The 21245-nt window shown below is 57.2% G+C and overlaps 1 protein-coding gene across 1 annotated transcript in view; it reads right to left on the bottom strand.

Annotated features, from left to right (window-relative positions):
- Positions 1 to 1290: 1290 nt before the first annotated feature.
- Positions 1291 to 21245, bottom strand: part of SLC4A5 (solute carrier family 4 member 5) — a 33114-nt gene continuing 13159 nt past the window's right edge. Inside the window, 20 exon segments of the mRNA XM_055696051.1 lie at positions 1291 to 1774; positions 2293 to 2360; positions 3713 to 3847; positions 3849 to 3875; positions 4019 to 4192; positions 4459 to 4470; positions 4472 to 4528; positions 4686 to 4761; positions 4863 to 5041; positions 11974 to 12135; positions 12795 to 12908; positions 13315 to 13515; positions 14389 to 14450; positions 17103 to 17374; positions 17490 to 17623; positions 17989 to 18163; positions 18353 to 18496; positions 18861 to 19015; positions 19182 to 19269; positions 19366 to 19523. Coding sequence (XP_055552026.1) covers positions 1609 to 1774; positions 2293 to 2360; positions 3713 to 3847; positions 3849 to 3875; positions 4019 to 4192; positions 4459 to 4470; positions 4472 to 4528; positions 4686 to 4761; positions 4863 to 5041; positions 11974 to 12135; positions 12795 to 12908; positions 13315 to 13515; positions 14389 to 14450; positions 17103 to 17374; positions 17490 to 17623; positions 17989 to 18163; positions 18353 to 18496; positions 18861 to 19015; positions 19182 to 19269; positions 19366 to 19523 — 2559 coding nt within the window. The 3' untranslated portion in view covers positions 1291 to 1608.

The raw sequence follows: 21245 nt of genomic DNA, 5'->3' as shown, positions 1-21245 counted from the left end.
CCGTTTCCCCAGGAGGTGTACCTGAACCAGAAAAAAAAAAATCAGCGATAAATAGGAAATTGCCTTCAAGTCTTCGTTGGACTCGACTATTTACAGAGAACTGGGATCTGTCCCATGCCAAGGTTCAGACCAGTTGCAATATTTAACTGGTGTCCCAGAAACCCCCCGTACAGCAGGTAGGTGGCTTCTGCTCGGGGGAAGGGTTTTGAGCTCTGTGAGGTTTGAAAAAGAGAGGAAAGAATAAGGAATCCATCTATGAGGGTTTCAAATGGAGAAGAATTAAAGAATCTCCATCTAGCAAATATAAGTAAAAAGCTCGTGGAAGGGAAAAAACCAAAACATTTTAAAGGCCCCGGCACTGCTGGAAAAACAGGTGGTGAGAGCTGGGCAGCACCAAGCCCAGCTGGGTGCCGGCGTTGGCTCCCAACCCGCTCCCTTCCCTTCCCTTCCCGGCGGAGCCGGAGGCAGCGGCGGTGGGAAGAGCCCTCTGGGGAGCCGGGAGGCTGATGGAGACCTGAGCGGGAGCTGCTGGGGCCGAGCCTGAGAGCCGGGGTGGGTACGTGGCGGGGGGCAAGCTCTGCCCTCCCTGTGAGGAGCCACCACGGGCGAGTAATGAGGGTTGAGGAGCTAAAGTGGGAGCAAAGCCCTTCGTCGGGGGCTGGGCAGGCAGAGGGGGCTCCTCCAGCATCTGGGGGGAGAGAGGGGGCTGGTGCCGACCCCAGGGCCAGCGGTGGTGCTGGGAGAGCTGCGGGTGAGGACATGGCGATGGGCGATCCGAACAGCTTTGCTGCAGCCATCGTTCCCATTTCCCAGTGGAAACCGTGCCCCGCTGCCTGCGGAAACCATTCCCGATTCCCTGCGGAAGCCCAGGTCCCGTTCCCCGCCCTGCCCGCCCTCTGCAGCCCAGCTCTGGTTGCCCTCAAGCAGCAACAACCTTAAAGCCGAGCTTCCCTTCCCAGGGCATCAGCTCCTCTGCATCCCTGCCGTCCTTCCTCATCCTCTCGTACGCACCCCTCGGGGCAGCAGAGCCGGGTCCCACCCCCCCCGGCCACCGGCGGGTCCCTCCTGCATCCCTGCCGCCACGCCTGGGATGCTGCTGCCAAAAGGGCCCCCGGTTGCCGTGGCTCGGGACCACCACCACAAATCCCTTCAGAAAACAAGACTCCCCAAGAGCCACGTTGCCATTCCAGGGACTGGGAAGCAAGGATGCGCGCTCCCCCTTCCTTCTCAGCCACGCAAACCCCCTCCCCCACCCCAACCCCCCCCTAAAAACATCGCCCCGACACAGTCCCCCTCCCCATCCCTGTTGCTCCCGCAGCCCCGACCACCTCCAGCTTCTCCACCCAGCAGCAGCTCTGGGGCTCGTGGGGGCCAAAATCGCCAATTTCACCTTTTCAGCCCCATTTTGCCACCAGCCCAGCAGAAAGGGAGGAAATTCAACAACGCGTTTGACTCGTGACACTAAAAACTACCCGAGCAACAGACTCCTGGGGCCACCGGTCTCCTCCGCCTCACATACGAAAATAAACCCAATTTGCTTTATATATATATATGAATATCTAAATATCGATATATATATATAAACGGCAGAGGAAGCTCTGCGCAGGACTATAGCGTGGTCTCACTGCCCATGTCCCGAGGTGGTTTCTCAGTGTCGGTGTCCTCGTAGTCCGACTCCATCTCGATCTTCACCTGGGGCACGGCGCAGAGGGGGTTTCGGGAGTAGTTAAATGCGGGAGACGATGGGCACGAAATCTTCAGGTGAAGCGTAATACTGAGGAGGAGGAAGAGATGGGGAAGTGAGTAGCCAGGCATGGGCACCTGCATCCCAAAACCATCCCAAAACCACGCCAGCAACCCCCGGCAACAGGCTCCGGATGATGCCACCAGCCAGTAAAAATTCATAAATCTATGATATTTTGCCTTTGCTATGTACAATCCATGGGATTCACTGCTGCAGGTGGAGAAGAATCCCAAGCTTTCAGGATTCAGATGTACATCCCAACCCTAAAAATCCCTGTGGCTGTTGCCCGGCGGTGTTTTTATCGCTTTAAACCCTCTTGCACCTAACCACGCTCTGATGACCCGATAGCCGGGGCCAGCAAACAACCCCCCCCCCCCAAAATAGAGAGGGATGCTGCCAAAATACACTCAGATATTTCAGCCCTGCCCAAGGATGACGGGAACTGGCTCGAGCGAGCGATGCTCAGCCGGGAGCATCAGCTGGTGACCCTGAGAAATGTCTCCCAACACGTGCCCTGGGGATGGGGGAGCCGCTTCGGTGTCGTTTACCTGCGATCCAGGTCTGAACCGTTTGGGGAGGTATCAGAACGCAAAGCTCCAGGTGGAGGACCTCTTTCCTGGGGGGACACGGAGGTGAGATGCTTCCCGCGTGAGGAAGGAGACCCCCCCCCAAAAAAAAATCCATTCATGCCCTCCCCTCCAACCTGCCACCGGGTCCAGCATCCTCCAGGCAGCGGGAGGAGAGAAGCTCCTGGGAAATGCCGATTTTGGGGGTGATGATAGAAAATGAAAGGCCCTACCAGCCCCTGCTAGCTGCAGCTTGAGGACAGGATCAATGAATTATCACGTTAAAGCTTGTTGGCGTCATGATGCAACCTGGTGCCAAGCTGGAACAAACTCACCCGGGTTTATTTTGCATTTTTTTTTGGTCGTGGCTGGCTTTGCACCAGCTCATGTATGATGCTTCAGGCAGGCTGAACCAAACCGAACCCAGCTGCTCTTTTGCAACCAGGATACCGCTGCCACAAGCTCAAAACCTTCCCAAATATCAATATTTTTTAAAAATCACCATCAGTATCAGCTTAGGGGGGGGACTCAGGAGAGTCCTGGCTTCCCAGCCACCTGGGATACCCAATTATTAGCAGTGCTGAGCCCGCTGCATCCTCTCAAACCTGCTTTAAATGCAGCAGACCCTCCTCCCCGCTTGGCTTGGGCAGGATGGATCCAGGCTGCGTCTTTCAGCGGGGTTAGTGCCGTGGGTGGGGTCGAGCGGATCCCGTCACCGCGGGGGTTAGGAAGCGGTAGGGAATGCGAGAGAGGGCTCCTGAGCTTTTTACTTACGGCTGAGGCAATGGGGACCCCCGTTTCGGGGCTGCGATGGCAGGGGCTCCATGGGGATCTTAATGACTGAGGGAGGTGGGAACTGGAGAAGAAAGTGGGGAAATTCGGTGAAGGCAGCGCCTCGGTGGGCTCCAAGACCACCTGGAGCACTCAAAGGGACCCAAAACCTCCAGGGTGGGTGCGTGAGGAGGAGGAGGAGGGTTTGCCTTCCTCTTCCCAAATGAACTCTCAGCCCTTCTGGCTTCTGCAGGGGGTTGCACAGGTTAACGATGCTTTGCCACGGTACAATGGGTGCTGCACCCTCAGCCATGGGATTTTCGCTCTTCTCCTTAATAATTTCTTTTTTTTGGTCACAATTTGCCAGCTTTCAGGACAGGTGGGACATTCCCTGGAGCCTCCAGCTGGCCCCAGCCGTCACTTAAAGCCCCTCAATCAGCCTGTCCCATAAATGCAGTGAAACACCCGCCACGACCCAAATGGGATCTTCATCCCAACGATCCAACCTCATCAAACGATCTTCCATCCCAAACCCACCGACCTGGAGGTTTCGGTGGGATCTTTCCCTCCCCAGCCGGTTCCGGATGCCCCCGCCGTCCATGGGAGCCCCCACCCCCCACCCTGCACCCACCTCCTCATCGCTGCTGCTGTCTCCTTTGTTGCCTTTTTTCTTTTTCTTCTTGTCATCCTCTTTCTTCTTCTCCTTCTCAGGGATGATGTTGTCAATCCAGGCCAGGTCGTGTTGGGAGAAGACAAAATCCAGCAGCCCGCCTCACCAGGATCAGGGCTAAAATCTGGGAGGGGAGAGATGCAAGAGCCGGATCTGCAAGAGCATCTTTCCTCAGGAGACACGGGGACCACCACGGGGACCAAGCCAAAATTCCCTTAAATCTCCAAAAAAATCATCTAAACGAGGCTGCAGGGGGGTGGCCTCAACCATGACGGGGAAGATGATGGCGGCCACAGTGGATTTGAGGATCCAGAGGACGGCCAGGCAGACGATCTGCACCAGCGTGAAGAGGTGGATGCGGCGCAGCGGCACGTGCCGGAGGAAGACGTAGTCGGGCTGGTGCTTGGCCGGCATGAGGAAGAGCTTGCAGCGGTCCCAGAACTGCGGTGGGATGAAGGCTGGCGTTAGCCTTCGGCCTCATTCCCCCAGGCTCCGGGATGCCCAGATAAACACTCTTTTACTCCCCAAAACGGGGAATTTGAGGCTTTTTGATGTTGCTCGAAGGGGGTTGGTTATCTGCTGTTCCATGCAGCTGGAAATACTGGACGCATGCAAATTTGGGGGTCAAAATCCCCCTTTTTTGCCCCTGTGTAGGACCCCTTCATGGCCACTGAGGAGGAGGAGGGAGGAGGAGGAGGAGCACTTACCTGGATGCCGTTTCAGCGACGCGACACCCATGTACAGAAAGACGCCGTACAGCACCGGCATGGGGATGTACTGGGGACATGGAAAAACCACAGTGCTTACCCCAAGGAAGGGGATGGGGATCAATGCTGGGGACCATGGTGGGGGTGGGAAACCCAGCGTTTCAGTCCCCATGTCCCCCAAACATCTGCGGGGAAGGAGCAGGGATGGAGCAACAGGAACGTTCTACCTTCAGGATAGGGGCCAGGAAGACAGAAATCCCCGTCATCAGCACAAAGACGATGATGCCCGTCACTCTCTGCTCCCTGGAACGATGAGAGAAGCAGGATGAGGCCGTGCCGGCTGGGACCTGCTGCTACGTCTGGATTCCCCACCCCGAGGAAGAGCGCGGCCGAGCCTTCCTCACCTGACCCCCAGGAACTGGGGCTGCTCCCCTGGGGCACTGGTCTCCGTCTCCATCTTCAAGCTGTCGATGTGGGCGATGGAGATGACGGTGGCTGCCACGTACCAGGGCAGCCCCATGAAGGAGCAGACGGCCATGAGGATGCCCACCCAGAACAGATCCAGGTGGTAACCCGCTGCTTTCTGCAACACAGAGCCCAGGAGGGGTGGGGGGTGGGGGGGTGGGGGGGCAACGCAGCTCACCATGCGGTTCCTGTAGTCACCCCAGAGCCCAGCAAGGTGGGGCTTCCCCCCGCCCCACGCACCCCCTGCAGCATCGCGCATCGCCACGGTGCGCCCTGCATCACCCCGATGCACCCCACGTCACCCCGGTACACCCATCGTTGCTGCGGTGCACCCTGCATCACCCTGATGTACCCCACGTCACCCTGATGCACCCCACGTCACCCCGGTACACCCATCGTTGCTGCGGTGCACCCTGCATCACCCTGATGTACCCCACATCACCCCGATGCACCCCACGTCACCCCGGTACACCCATCGTTGCTGCGGTGCACCCTGCATCACCCTGATGTACCCCACGTCACCCCGATGCACCCCACGTCACCCCAGTACACCCATCGTTGCTGCGGTGCACCCTGCATCACCCTGATGTACCCCACGTCACCCCGATGCACCCCATGTCACCCCGGTACACCCATCGTTGCTGCGGTGCACCCTGCATCACCCTGATGTACCCCACGTCACCCCGATGCACCCCACGTCACCCCGGTACACCCATCGTTGCTGCGGTGCACCCTGCATCACCCTGATGTACCCCACGTCACCCCGATGCACCCCACGTCACCCCGGTACACCCATCGTTGCTGCGGTGCACCCTGCATCACCCTGATGTACCCCACGTCACCCCGATGCACCCCACGTCACCCCGGTACACCCATCGTTGCTGCGGTGCACCCTGCATCACCCTGATGTACCCCACGTCACCCTGATGCACCCCACGTCACCCCGGTACACCCATCGTTGCTGCGGTGCACCCTGCATCACCCTGATGTACCCCACGTCACCCCGATGCACCCCACGTCACCCCGGTACACCCATCGTTGCTGCGGTGCACCCTGCATCACCCTGATGTACCCCACGTCACCCCCATGCACCCCACGTCACCCCGGTACACCCATCGTTGCTGCGGTGCACCCTGCATCACCCTGATGTACCCCACGTCACCCCCATGCACCCCACGTCACCTCGGTACACCCATCGTTGCTGCGGTGCACCCTGCATCACCCTGATGTACCCCACGTCACCCCGATGCACCCCACGTCACCCTGGTACACCCATCGTTGCTGCGGTGCACCCTGCATCACCCTGATGTACCCCACGTCACCCCCGATGCACCCCACGTCACCTCGGTACACCCATCGTTGCTGCGGTGCACCCTGCATCACCCTGATGTACCCCACATCACCCCCATGCACCCCACGTCACCTCGGTACACCCATCGTTGCTGCGGTGCACCCTGCATCACCCTGATGTACCCCACGTCACCCCCATGCACCCCACGTCACCCCGGTACACCCATCGTTGCTGCGGTGCACCCTGCATCACCCTGATGTACCCCACGTCACCCCCATGCACCCCACGTCACCTCGGTACACCCATCGTTGCTGCGGTGCACCCTGCATCACCCTGATGTACCCCACGTCACCCCCATGCACCCCACGTCACCCCGGTACACCCATCGTTGCTGCGGTGCACCCTGCATCACCCTGATGTACCCCACGTCACCCCCGATGCACCCCACGTCACCCCGGTACACCCATCGTTGCTGCGGTGCACCCTGCATCACCCTGATGTACCCCACGTCACCCCGATGCACCCCACGTCACCCCGGTACACCCATCGTTGCTGCGGTGCACCCTGCATCACCCTGATGTACCCCACGTCACCCCGATGCACCCCACGTCACCCCGGTACACCCATCGTTGCTGCGGTGCACCCTGCATCACCCTGATGTACCCCACGTCACCCCGATGCACCCCACGTCACCCCGGTACACCCATCGTTGCTGCGGTGCACCCTGCATCACCCTGATGTACCCCACGTCACCCCCGATGCACCCCACGTCACCCCGGTACACCCATCGTTGCTGCGGTGCACCCTGCATCACCCTGATGTACCCCACGTCACCCCCATGCACCCCACGTCACCCCGGTACACCCATCGTTGCTGCGGTGCACCCTGCATCACCCTGATGTACCCCACGTCACCCCCATGCACCCCACGTCACCCCGGTACAACCCATCGTTGCTGCGGTGCACCCTGCATCACCCTGATGTACCCCACGTCACCCCCATGCACCCCACGTCACCTCGGTACACCCATCGTTGCTGCGGTGCACCCTGCATCACCCTGATGTACCCCACGTCACCCCCATGCACCCCACGTCACCCCGGTACACCCATCGTTGCTGCGGTGCACCCTGCATCACCCTGATGTACCCCACGTCACCCCCATGCACCCCACGTCACCCCGGTACACCCATCGTTGCTGCGGTGCACCCTGCATCACCCTGATGTACCCCACGTCACCCCCATGCACCCCACGTCACCTCGGTACACCCATCGTTGCTGCGGTGCACCCTGCATCACCCTGATGTACCCCACGTCACCCCGATGCACCCCACGTCACCCTGGTACACCCATCGTTGCTGCGGTGCACCCTGCATCACCCTGATGTACCCCACGTCACCCCGATGCACCCCACGTCACCTCGGTACACCCCATCGTTGCTGCGGTGCACCCTGCATCACCCTGATGTACCCCACGTCACCCCCATGCACCCCACGTCACCTCGGTACACCCATCGTTGCTGCGGTGCACCCTGCATCACCCTGATGTACCCCACGTCACCCCGATGCACCCCACGTCACCCCGGTACACCCATCGTTGCTGCGGTGCACCCTGCATCACCCTGATGTACCCCACGTCACCCCGATGCACCCCACGTCACCTCGGTACACCCATCGTTGCTGCGGTGCACCCTGCATCACCCTGATGTACCCCACGTCACCCCCATGCACCCCACGTCACCCCGGTACACCCATCGTTGCTGCGGTGCACCCTGCATCACCCTGATGTACCCCACGTCACCCCGATGCACCCCACGTCACCCCGGTACACCCATCGTTGCTGCGGTGCACCCTGCATCACCCTGATGTACCCCACGTCACCCCCGATGCACCCCACGTCACCCCCGGTACACCCATCGTTGCTGCGGTGCACCCTGCATCACCCTGATGTACCCCACGTCACCCCCCATGCACCCCACGTCACCCCGGTACACCCATCGTTGCTGCGGTGCACCCTGCATCACCCTGATGTACCCCACGTCACCCCCATGCACCCCACGTCACCTCGGTACACCCATCGTTGCTGCGGTGCACCCTGCATCACCCTGATGTACCCCACGTCACCCCGATGCACCCCACGTCACCCTGGTACACCCATCGTTGCTGCGGTGCACCCTGCATCACCCTGATGTACCCCACGTCACCCCCATGCACCCCACGTCACCTCGGTACACCCATCGTTGCTGCGGTGCACCCTGCATCACCCTGATGTACCCCACGTCACCCCCATGCACCCCACGTCACCTCGGTACACCCATCGTTGCTGCGGTGCACCCTGCATCACCCTGATGTACCCCACGTCACCCCGATGCACCCCACGTCACCCCGGTACACCCATCGTTGCTGCGGTGCACCCTGCATCACCCTGATGTACCCCACGTCACCCCCGATGCACCCCACGTCACCCCGGTACACCCATCGTTGCTGCGGTGCACCCTGCATCACCCTGATGTACCCCACGTCACCCCGATGCACCCCACGTCACCCCGGTACACCCATCGTTGCTGCGGTGCACCCTGCATCACCCTGATGTACCCCACGTCACCCCCATGCACCCCACGTCACCCCGGTACACCCATCGTTGCTGCGGTGCACCCTGCATCACCCTGATGTACCCCACGTCACCCCGATGCACCCCACGTCACCCCGGTACACCCATCGTTGCTGTGGTGCACCCTGCATCACCCTGATGTACCCCACGTCACCCCCGATGCACCCCACGTCACCCCGGTACACCCATCGTTGCTGCGGTGCACCCTGCATCACCCTGATGTACCCCACGTCACCCCGATGCACCCCACGTCACCCCCGGTACACCCATCGTTGCTGCGGTGCACCCTGCATCACCCTGATGTACCCCACGTCACCCTGATGCACCCCACGTCACCCCGGTACACCCATCGTTGCTGCGGTGCACCCTGCATCACCCTGATGTACCCCACGTCACCCCGGTACACCCATCGTTGCTGCCGGTGTGCCCCGCACTGCCATAGTGCGCCCCACATCAACCCAAAGCACCCCTCATCACCCTGATGTGCCCCACATCACCACACTGCACCCCACATCACCCTGGTGCACCCATCATTGCTGCGGTGCGCCCCACATCAACACCAAGCACCCCACATCACCCTGGTGCACTCTGCATCACCACACTGCACCCCCTATCACCCCGGTGCACCCTGCATCGCCCCACATCACCCCAAAGCACCCCGTATCACCCCGATGTGCCCCAACATTGCCAGGGTGCACCCCACATCACATTGCACCCTGCAACACCCTGGCACACACATCATTGCTGCGGTGCACCCCACATCGCACTGGTGGACCCCACATTGCCATGGTGCACCCCACATCACCCTGATCATCCTGAAACACCCTGTATCGCTTCAGGGCACCCCACATCACCCTGATGTGCCCCACATTGCCCCGGTGCACCCTGCATCACCCCACATCATCCCACAGCACCCCGCATCACCCTGATGCACCCCAACATTGCTGCGGTTCACCCCACATCATCCTGAAACACCCTGTATCACTGCAGAGCACCCCGCATCACCCCAATGCGCCCCACATTGCCCTGGTGCACCCTGCATCCCCCATCATTGCTGCAGGGCACCCCGCATTGTGCTGATGCACCCCACGTTGCCACGGTGCACCCTGCATCCCCCTGAAGCACCCTACATCACTCTCATACACCCTGCATCCCCCTCATGCACCCCACAATGCCATGATGCACCCCACATCACCCCACATCATCCTAGAATAGAATCGTTGAGGTTGGGAAGGACCTTTAAGACCATCGAGTCCCACCGTTAGCCCAGCGCTGCCACGGCCCCCACTAACCCACGTCCCCAGGCGCCACATCGACACGGCTTTCGGACACCTCCAGGGTGGTGACTCCACCACGTCCCTGGGCAGCCCGTCCCGGTGCCGGACAACCCTGTGGGGCAGGAATTGTTCCCGACATCCAGCCTGAACCTCCCCTGGCACAACCTGGGGCCGCTTCCTCATCCTTCCACTTGTAACCTGGGAGCAGAGACCGCCCCCCCCCCTGCCTCCACCCCCCTTTCAGGGAGCTGTAGGGAGCGAGAAGGTCCCCCCTGAGCCCCCTTTTCCCCAGGCTGACCCCCCCCCAGCCGCCCCCCCATCAGGCTGGTGCTCCAGCCCCTGCCCCAGCGCCGCTGCCCGGCTCTGGCCGCGCTCCAGCACCTCCGTGTCTTGGTGCGGAGCCCAAACCTGAACCCAGGGTTCGAGGGGCGGCCACACCAGTGCCAGGTACTGGGGGACGGTCACTGCCCTGGTCCTGCTGGCCACGCTATTGCTGACGCAGCCAGGATGCTGCTGGCCACCTGGGCACGCTGCTGGCTCGTGTCCAGCTGACCATCAGCCAGCACCCCCAGGTCCTTCCCCACCAGGCAGCTCCCCAGCCCCAGCGCTGCGGGGGGTCGCTGTGACCCCAGTGCAGGGCCCAGCACTGAGCCCTGTTGAACTTCATCCAGTGGCCTCAGCCCATCGACCCCACTGGCCCAGACCCCCCTGCAGAGCCCCCTGTCCTCAAACGGATCAATGCTCCCCTCAAGCTCAGTGTCATCTGCAAACTGACTCAATCCTGAAGCACCCCCCATCACCCCCATGCACCCCATGTTGCCACACTGCACCCTGCATCACCCCACATTGCTACACTGCACCCTGCATCACCCTGTATTACCCCACATCATCCCGAAGCTCCCTGCATCACTCCCATGCACCCTACATTGTCATGCTGCGTGCTGCATCACCCCACAACACCCTGCAGCACCCCACATTGCTACACTGCACCCTGCATCAACCTGCATCACCCTCATGCATCTCACATTGTCATGCCGCACCTGCATCACCCTACATCGCCCCACATCACCCTGAAGCACCCCACACTGCTACACTGCATCCTGCATCACCCTGTATCACCCCGTGTCATCCCACATCATCCCATCATCCTGAAGCTCTCTGCATCACTCTCACGCATCCCACATTGCCGGGCTGCACCCGGCAGTACCCCACATCACCCTGCAGCACCCCACATTGCTACACTGCACCCTGCATCACCCTGATGTATCCCACATTGCCACGCTGCACCTTGCATCACCCTGTATCACCCCACATCATCCTGAAGCTCCTTGCATCACCTTCATGCACCCTACGTTGCCAGGCTGCACCCTGCAGCACCCCACATCACCCTGCATCACCCCACATCATCCTGAAGCTCCCTGCATCACCCTCATGCACCCTACATTGTCATGCTGCATCACCCCACATCACCCCACACTGCTGCACTGCACCCTGCATCACCCTGATGTATCCCACATTACCACGCTGCACCCTGCATCACCCTGCATCACCCCACATTGGTACACTGCACCCCGCATCACTCCGAAGCACCCCACACTGGTATACTGCACCCTGCACCCTGCAGTGCCGCAGCGCACCCCACATCACCCCGCTGCACCCCACTACCTACAGCATTAGGTGGATGTAACACCCTGGAGGCTCTGTCACCCCCAAACCCCCGCGTGAGAAGGAGAGGCTGAGCCCTGGCTTTGCGCAGCGTGCCGAGCCGGGGTGACCCCCCCGTGCCTTGCAGCAGCACCTGATCCGCACCCCAAAAGTGGGTGCTGGCAGGGATGCAGGGGTACCCGACGCGATGCCGTGACGAGTCCCGGCTCACCCGCAGCTTGTGCTCCTTCCTGTTGACGATGACGGCTGTGATCTGCTGGTCCATGAAGATGAGGATGGTGACCAGGAGGGCGGGCAGGGCGCTCGCCAGGTAAACCCACCACGGGTTCTTCCCAAAGGGAAACACGAACCACCCTCGGTCCACACGGGTGGGCTGGAGGGGGGGGGGGGGTGGAAGACAGGGAGGTTGGACACCGTGGTGGAGCCCCGGCACAGAGCAGAGAGAGGGAAAAGCCCAAGCGCTGACATTTTGGGAAGCCCCACCTCACCCCATCACCTCCGAGCATCATCCTTATCCCACATCCATCCCTAAATCCCACCACCACGCACCGGTACCCAAACCACACCCAGCATCCACATGCCTCAACCCAACATTTTTCCGGGATGCTCACTGGGACACCCGATGGCACCCCAGGGATGGAGGGGGGGAGAAATTTTCAATGACGCTTCTGGGAAAGGGATTTTATTGCTTTTTTTTTTTACCTTAAAATCAGTAGGCACTTGGAGCTTTGGGGTGTTGAGTCCGAAAAGCACATCCAGACCCACAAACATTAGTATGGACATAAAGATAGAGAAATCGCTAATAAGTTTACGCAGCTGCAGGGAGTGAGAGAAAGAGAAGAAAAGGGGGGGGAACCAACAAAAAGAAGGAAAAAAAGTCACAGAATTAGAATATTCCCCCAGAAAATACAAAGTAGCTTTTAAGAAGGTGTCCAGACACCACAGGAGCCGCAGTTTTCCCTGAAAGGTGTTGAGGAGCTGGAAGAAGAGTGAGGGTGGAGAGGCGAGGGGTCCCCCCCGGTGCAGCCGAACCTTGATGATACTGGGGATATGGAGCTTAGGGGTGTCCAGTCCGAAACAGGCATCCACTCCGCAGAAAAGCAGGATGGAGAAGACATTGGAAAAATCGGCAATGAAAGCCCTGACCTGGAGGCAAGATGGGGAAACGGGGGTGGAAAGGGTAATTAATGGGATGGAGAGGTGAATTAATGGGATGGAGAGGTGAATTAATGGGATGGAGAGGTTTGCTTCCCACTTCGGCTCCTTCCCTGGGGTTTTCCAGCTTTGCTCACCCATGGATAACCTGGGTATAACCCACAAAATGTAGATTTTTTCCTCCTTTGCATGGCAAGGTGATGGGTTATTTAATATGCAAAGCCAAATCGGCAGCTAAAGGCTCAGGGGGATTTTTTTTGCTTATTTCTTATTGCTAGCAACATCTCCTAGAAATACAGATTTATTTTCCCGCAGCTCTTTGCATCCACCAGACTGCCAGCTCCTGGTTTTCCTACCTTTTGGAAAAGAGAAGGGTGAAACCCGGTGCTTTCCTTACCTTGGTGGGGAAATAGCGGCTGAATTTGAATTTTTTCAGGGTCAAGGTCATGGAGTAGGTGCCGAAGAAGAGGATGAAGGACATAAGGGCCAGGTCGGGCACGAATTTACAGGATTTCCCCACTAAGCTGCCGCCGTATTTGAGACATTCCTTCTTACTCAGCTGAGTCCAGTCCAGAGCTGTTAGGTTAATAGCATTGTACTGGGGAGAAACCCCCCCCCAAAAGACAAAATTAGCATTTTAGTGCAATTGCAGCATGCAAGGAAAAGGGTATTTCTTGACCAAAAAAACAAAATCAGCATTTTAAATAATCGCAGCGTGCAAGGATAGGGGGCATTTCCCAGGTAAATAAAGCAAAATCAGCATTTTTAGCAACTGCAGCATGCAAGGGAAGGGGTATTTCCCAGCCAAATAAAACAAAATCAGCATTTTTAGCAACTGCAGCATGCAAGGGAAGGGGTATTTCCTGGCCAAAATGCAAAATTAGTCTTTTAAGCAAATGCAGCATGCAAGGGAAGAGATTTTTCCTGGCCAAAAAAAGCAACATTAGTATTTTAAGAAATTGCGGTGTGCAAAAGAAGGGCATTTCCCCATTAAAAAAAGAAAATTCAGCATTTTTAGCAGCTGTAGTGTACAAGGGAAGGGGCACTCGCTGGCCAATCCCCAAAATTAGTATTTTAAGGAATTGCAGCGTGCAAGGAAAGGGGTATTTCCCTGCTAAAAACCCCAAAATTAGCAGTTTAAGCAATTGCAACATGCAAGGAAAGGGGTATTTCCCCATCAAAAAAAGCAAAATCAGCAGTTTAATTAATTGTAGCGTGCAAGGGAAGGGGCATTTCCCAGGGCTGCTGCCGCCAGGAGCCCCATAGCCACAAGCGAACCCTGGAGCCACTATTAATTTGGGCAAAAAAGTGGGGATTTGGTGCCACCGAGCCCAACCGTGGAGCCAAATCAATGCAAATCCTGCATCGCCCTCGCTCCCAGCCGGCACGCGTCGCTCCCCGGATGCAGGAGTCCCTCGGATTTGCCCTCCCTTATCCCAAGTTTCCCGTCGGGATGAGCAAAGCCGCTTACCAGAGAAACGTTAGTGGTGTTTGGTGCCACTGGAGCTGAAGCATCAAACAAGGTCGCGTTGGCTGCGGGAAAGGAGTTTGTTATTGAGGTTTTTGGCTAATATCGAGGTTTTGGTATTAAAAGTAGCCGGGCTTTGCCCGGGGAGGCGCAGCTGAGCCCGGCCAGCGTAAAAGCAAATGGGGGGTCGAGCGCATCCCCCGAGAGCCGCGTGGGGATCGGCATCCCGAGGGCGGACCAGGATTCGGGGAGAACCCCCCCCCATGTCTAACCCCGCAGCGACTTCTCCCTGATTAATCCCATGCGCCAGCGGAGAACACGGCTTCTCCTACGGCGGCTTCTCCCTCCAGGGCTGGCGAGTGCCGGGGGTGTGTGTGTATTTTTAGGAACTTCCCAGCTCCTAAAATTATTAGGAGCTTCCCGGAGAAGCCGCCGGCAGCAGGGTTGAGCATCCCGACACCTGCATCATAAAACCACGGGGGCTGAAGACTGAAAAAGCAGCCTGTTCTTTTTGGAGAGGCGGCACCCAATCATGCCCAATTGGCTTTTATTTGTGGGGTTTTTTGGCTATTTTTCTTTTTTAAAATATTTTAGGGGTGTTTTAGTGTCTCACTGCAAAAAAAAAAATAATCCATCTTTTCTAGCCCCCGGCACCTTCTCCTCCAAGTGCAAAAAGCAGCTCCGCTCGGCTCTTCGGGTGATGCAGCTCCGTAGCTTCAGGAGCACCCACGTTCTTTACGGGTGCCCCTAAGCGGGGTCCGGGACCGCTCTGCCCCCCCTCTTCCCTCTGGTCCATCTTCCTGCGCCAAGTGGGAATTTCGGCTGCCCCGACCTGCCGCCTCCATCCCCAGCGCCGAGGATTAATGAAGGAGAAGCGATTGCTGGGTTAGAAGCAGAGACCCGGGAGCTGCCGAAACCGGGCTCCGGGGAACGGCTCTGGCAAACCCAGCATTAAAAACACTATTATTATTATTAATTAGTATTATTATTTTTTTTTTCCCCCTCCATAACCTTTCATTATTCCAGAAACCAGCCTTATTAGTGATTTCTACACCTTAAAGGGTAGAATACCACTGGTGGTATTTTAAGAGAGGAGTCTACATAAACCCTTTTAGCAGAGCAGAGAGAAAAGTAAAATACCTGGAAAAAAAATAACAACAAAAGCCCCACGGGGGAAGAGTATCAAATATTAAAAGAGTTTTAATATTTAGAAGGCGATACTCACTTGAGATTGAAATCAGCCCAAATTGATGTGTGCAGCAGAGACAAATATGGTACAAATCAGTTATAATGATCAAAAATCAGAACGAATTAAAAAAAAAAAAAGATTAAAAAAAAAAAAAGGATGTAGGGGGAATAAACAATTTCTCAATATCTAGAGGAATGGAAAATCCAATGTGGACACCACTGCCTTGGGTGCCCGGAGCAGCGAGGGTGAGGAACGGGGCTGGGTTGCAAAGAGGCTTAAAGGTTTTTGGGGTGCAAATGCCTCTCGGTTGCCCCGGGTTTTCTTGGGGGGAGGGGGGGGGGGCGGGGGGCTTGGAAAAGGGGGAGACCTCCCTGGAGGCTCAAGGCTCCCCCATCCTCCTGCGCCAAGCCACGGCGGTGGGTGCTGCCGGGCAGATGCCGGCACTGGCGGGTGGATGGAGGTGGTCACGGTCCCGTTCCTGGGATATTTCAGCCCCCCCGGGATCGCGTTGGGGGTCAGGCTTCGCTTTCCCGCAGGTCACGTTTGGGAGGGTTTGGGTTGGGAAAGGACGGCAGCGTCTCGGTGTGCTCCCCACTGCACGCAGGGCTCTCAAAATCCAACGGGATCGGGTCACTCAGCGGGTGGTTGGTAAACAGAAATCGAGGGAAAATGCAAAATGAAAGCGAATAAATGGTATTTCCATCGCAGCGGGTGAGATCTCTTCTGGCAATGACGGATGTATAGGGAACGCGGCTGGTCTTGGATGCTTCTGTTTCTGGGGAGAGCTTCAGCATCACAACCCTCTGCCTGCAGCTGATGCTCCCCAGAATTGTTAGCTTTTAGGCTTTTAAAATAAATTCAGCTCGCCTGAGAGCGGGGTTGCTGCCATCAGCCCAAAGCGAAGATCTCCATCCCCTTCCAGGTGGCTGTGGGAGCATCTGAGCTGCTCAATTCAGACCAGGGATCATCCGGTACGTCTATCCAAGAGCAAAACCAGGGGAGCCATCGAAAGATGGTCTTCTCAGAGCCTGATGGCTTCTCCTTTTTGAAAAGGAGTTAAAAAGAGGAGCAAAAAGCAGTCCAAGGAGGTTTCCACACCCAACTGGGACATCCCAGGGTTTCCCAGACACTGGAGAGGACAAAACCCCTCCAACGTATTTTCTGGAGAATAAGTTTCCATCGGCAGCAGGCTGGAATTAATGCTCTAAAATGTCTTCCCCCCCCCACACACACACACTGTATTTCCCTTTTATCCATCCATCTGGCTGCTCCAGGCTGAGGCCCCAGCTCTCTGGTGTCGTCCTCTGCGTTCCAGCGAGCACCAATGCGTTCATCCATGGGGAACAAGGCTCTTCTGTCTTGCCCAAGAACATCCTCAGAGGATGAGGTCTCTCCACCCAATGCTGACCGGGTAGCTGTCTCCTTCCATGTCCTTGGCCAACGATCCAGCGGGATTTATCCACAGCGGGGGACCCCCCCCCAACCCCTTCATCTTCCCCAGCCGGCGCCGAAAAAGATGTGTACTCACCTGGGTCGGGGGCGATGCACTCGCACTTGTACATGGTCACGTAATCCGGCTTGAAGTCTGAATTGATGGGATAGTACTTAAAGGCTCCGATCATCTTCTTGATGGCATCGTAGATGAAGATGAAGCTGATGAGGGTGGAGAAGCCTTCCTCCGTGAAGCGGGTGATGTACTTTATAATGAAGCTGGCGTCGGTGGCCACCAGGATAAGGCACTGTAGGGCAGAGTGCAAGCCGATCCAGAGGCGGAATTCCATGTAGTCAATGCCGTTGCCTCTGAAAGCGGGGACAAGGCGAGAGCATCCCCGTGAGAGCACGCTGTGGGCTGGAGGACACCTCCCACCCCCGTACGGATGGGTCCCCGTTCCTCCTGGCACCGCTCAACACCTACTTGCTGAAGTCGAAGAGCAGCTTCTCGAAGATGAGGATGGGGCCGGTGCTGCTGAGGATGATGAGCGGCTGCCCAGCGAAGAGGCAAAACATGGAGCCTGCCATCGCCGTGCCAAGGAAGCTCTCCATGACGCCCTGGGGATGGATCAAACCTAGCATTAGGGATTACGATTGAACCATTGAGCCATTATGGTGGTGCTGGGCCACGTTACATCCCCACAGATACCCCAGATGGAGACGGGAGTCAAGGACCTCTGCTTGGACCCACATAGGATGGGTGGGACCATGTCCCCTTGCTCCTGGCAATGCCATTGAGATGGGTTTTCCCATCCTGCAGGTATTTCAGGACTGCCGGTCCCACTCGGCAAAGAATTTACATCTGCAGCATCAAAGCTTGGCATGGCACAAGGAGGGTAAAACCCCTCCTGCCCCATCCCATCCCATCCCATCCCATCCTGTCCCATCCCCAAGCCAAAGTGACCCCTTTCCTCGGACTTGACCTGGTAGTTGTCCGTCGCGTCCCCAAGCAAGCCCCCAAATGTGATGGCATTGGTGATGCAGCCCAGGTAGATGAACAAGATGGCAGAGATGGACTGGATATGAAAGCCTTCGTAGAAGTCACTCGGGAACCAGGGCAGCTTCCTCTTGATATCCAGATAGAGGCCACCACAAAACCTGGGGAGACACCACCAAGGACCAAATGCTCGGGCCTCCCACCAAACCAGACACGGTGCTGCGCAAAAGCCCGTGCCCAGAAGGATCTCACCCCTCCATGCCCCAGCAGACCAAGGGCTGAGCCAGCGGGAGATGCTGATGGGTGCTGGCACCCTCCGAAGGTTTTTGGGCGGTGTGGTGCTGGCTCACCTGCCCGTCCACGCGAGCTCTTCCCCGATTTCATGAACTTCGGGCATCTCCCCATCATCGCTGCCTCCTCCACCGCCCCCAGCGCCTGCCCCACCGGCCGTGCCGTTCATCTGTCCCACTTCGTTCAGCGAGAAAACAGATTTCCTATGGGAGAGAGCCACTGGTGTTGGCCACGGCACCTGCCCTGCCAGCCGGTCCTGTGCAGGGGTCATGGCCAAGGCCATGGGGGAGCGCTCTGCCTGTGCTGGAGCTTGGCTTTCGGGGGGAATTTGGAAAAAATCAAGGGCTGCATTTGCTCAACCCAGGCGGGTAATGCAGATTTTGCAGAGTGGAAACAGTCCTGAGCTGATCTGGGGCCAAAAACTGCTGAAAAAGCAGAGTTTCTGGAACGTTCACAGAGATGGTTTCTTGGGATGAAGGCAAGCAAAGCTGCTGACCTCCAGCATCTCCAGAACAGGAGGGATGGGGGTGGCCACAGCGCCGGTCCAGCACCACGCCTCCCACCCACCTCTTCTCAGCTGAGGGCACTTTTTTGGGTGGCTCAATCCTAATGTTGGGGTCCCACTCGCCAGGTGGCAGGACGATGACTTCATCCAGGAACTCATCTATGCCGGCAATCAGGTCTTCTCTATCCCGGGCTTTGTAGGCAACGTCGCTGAAGAGCTGGGAGTCAAGGGAGGAGAGGTGTCAGCCTGGGAATGGCATCCACCAAACACGTCCCACATCGTGATGGGATTTAAAAGCTCATTTTTTGGGGTGACAGGATGAAAATTGCTTTTTCTTCTTAGCTTTGAGCAAGGGGTGAGGGCCAGGTGTGGCATCTACTCACATCGTCCACCATGAGAGTCGCGATGGCTCTGCCGATCTCGTTGTAGGATTTGGCTTTTCCCGCGGGACCAAGGAGAATAAAGAGGAACCTGGGAAGGGAAAGGCACCGTGTTGGCAACCTTGGACCACCAGCATCCGCGCCATGAGACCACTTGGTGCTTTGGACCCAAAGGAACTGCGCTGACCTGGTGGGGACAGGCACCTCCGTCACCCCTCCCAGCATCGTTGCCTGGAGGAGCCGCACGAAAGCCACAAAGGGCTTCTCCAGGAACTCCACTTCTCCCACCAGCACATTGGAGGCCTCGGCATCCTTGGGGATCTTCTTGATGAACTTGTTCTTCAGCTGTTGGAAAGACGAGGGTGGGGAAGGGAACGGTACCCAGATTTGGCATCTCCCCCTCTTTTCCACACCCTGCACCCAAAAGCTGAAGCTGGAGGCTTGAACTTCTGATGGTCCCAGGACTCCCAGAGGTGGGGATTCAAGAGCCATATCCAGGGATAAACCAGCGAGAAATTCAGGAAGCTGAATTTCTTTGTTACTCAAAACCACGAGTAGCCCCAGATAAGCTGGAAACCACACGCTCGGGGCTCCCTAACACGACGTGCAACTGGGCGCTTTGCGACAGGTGCTTTGCTGGGCTGGGGTCTGCGCAGGGAAGATCCCACGCAATCAATCCCCCTGCGGAAAATCTGAGCCCCAAATCTGGATCCTGGAGCAAGCCAGCACGTGTTTTTGCAGGTCTGTTTGCAGCCCTGCAGCCCCAGGCTCCCCCGAGACCCCCGTACCGTGCACGGGGGAGGTTTTATTTAGCTTGTTCCTCTCTGGTCTCATCCTCGGAGCAGGAACAAATAATGGAAGTAGGAAACCTCGGTCATGGATTTATTCCCTGTCTCTTCTCCCCTGCAGCTCTTTCATTATTAGTCTAAAAGGGTTCAATACCGACCCAGGCAGGGTGTTATTATAATCTATATGCCAGCATGAGGGGAGGCATGTGAGCCGGGCAGCAAGCTCTCCCCTTTCTAATCTTTTAAACCCAAATGGAAAAAAAAAAAAAAAAGAAAAAAAAAAGAAAAAAAATTATAATAATAAAGCAACTCCTCCAATGCAGCTTGGAATAAGCAAGAGCAGGAGTTAACAGTGACCACTAAGCTTCGTGTAACACTTAAAAAGTCCCTTTGTAGTGGGTCTAATAGGGCGATTAAACCTAAATGCTTTGCATATTTTGGGATTAACCCTCCGCACCCCACTGCTGGAGGCTGATGTTTGGGGTTCGTGCGTGGGCAGCTGGCTTGCTTCATTGCAGCTGGAATTGTGGAAGGTGCCCTGGGAACCTTCTGCCTCCCTGATGCGGTGGCATCCCTGTCCCGTGGCTCCCAGCAACACATGAATTCCCATCCTCCGCTTCCCCCTAAATTGCACCACCCCGGGTAAGCCCAGCAAGGACATCCCTGGGGAGAAGCAAGCTGTCATCCCACACAAACACCACCTGCCTTTAATTTTTTTTTTTAACGCAAACAGAAACAAAGCAAAGCCCCTATAAGGCATCAACAGTTCCCAGCTAAACAGCCTGGATGCCGGGATGGGGATGGGACATCCAGCAAAAGAAGGGCACAAAACCTGGCTGATCCATCGCATCTCCAGCCTGACCTCCTTCCCAGCTCTCCCATGCAAAGCAAACTGGGGGGGGAAGAGCCCCCCGACGGAGCGTTGCGTTAAGAAACCCACGTCCATCACGGTGCAAAGAGGGAAAAATAAAACCCGCCTCGATCTACAGACCGTTGTCCCGAGAGCTGTGTTCCTGCTCGCAGACCGGGTGCTTGGATGGGAGCTACCCCTGCAGCCTGCCCTCACCCGGCCAAGCAAAGGCTCTTCTAGGATCCCTGCGTTCTCCCAAGCACCTTTCCCTACCTCCCGAGAGATTTTAAGGATCTTTTTTCCTTCCACCCGAAAGATCTCAAGCTCTATCAGCATCTCCGCATGTCCCTAACCCCGCGTTCAACTTGCAAGCCCAGGTATTATTTCTGGAACAGCTTCCCCATGAGTTAGCAGGGATCAATACATGTA

The sequence above is a fragment of the Falco cherrug genome, chromosome 18, assembly GCF_023634085.1.
Source record: "Falco cherrug isolate bFalChe1 chromosome 18, bFalChe1.pri, whole genome shotgun sequence".
In the NCBI taxonomy this organism is placed as follows: Eukaryota; Metazoa; Chordata; class Aves; order Falconiformes; family Falconidae; genus Falco; species Falco cherrug.
Note: the sequence above shows the minus strand (reverse complement) of the source record. Positions and strands in the feature narration are given on the sequence as shown.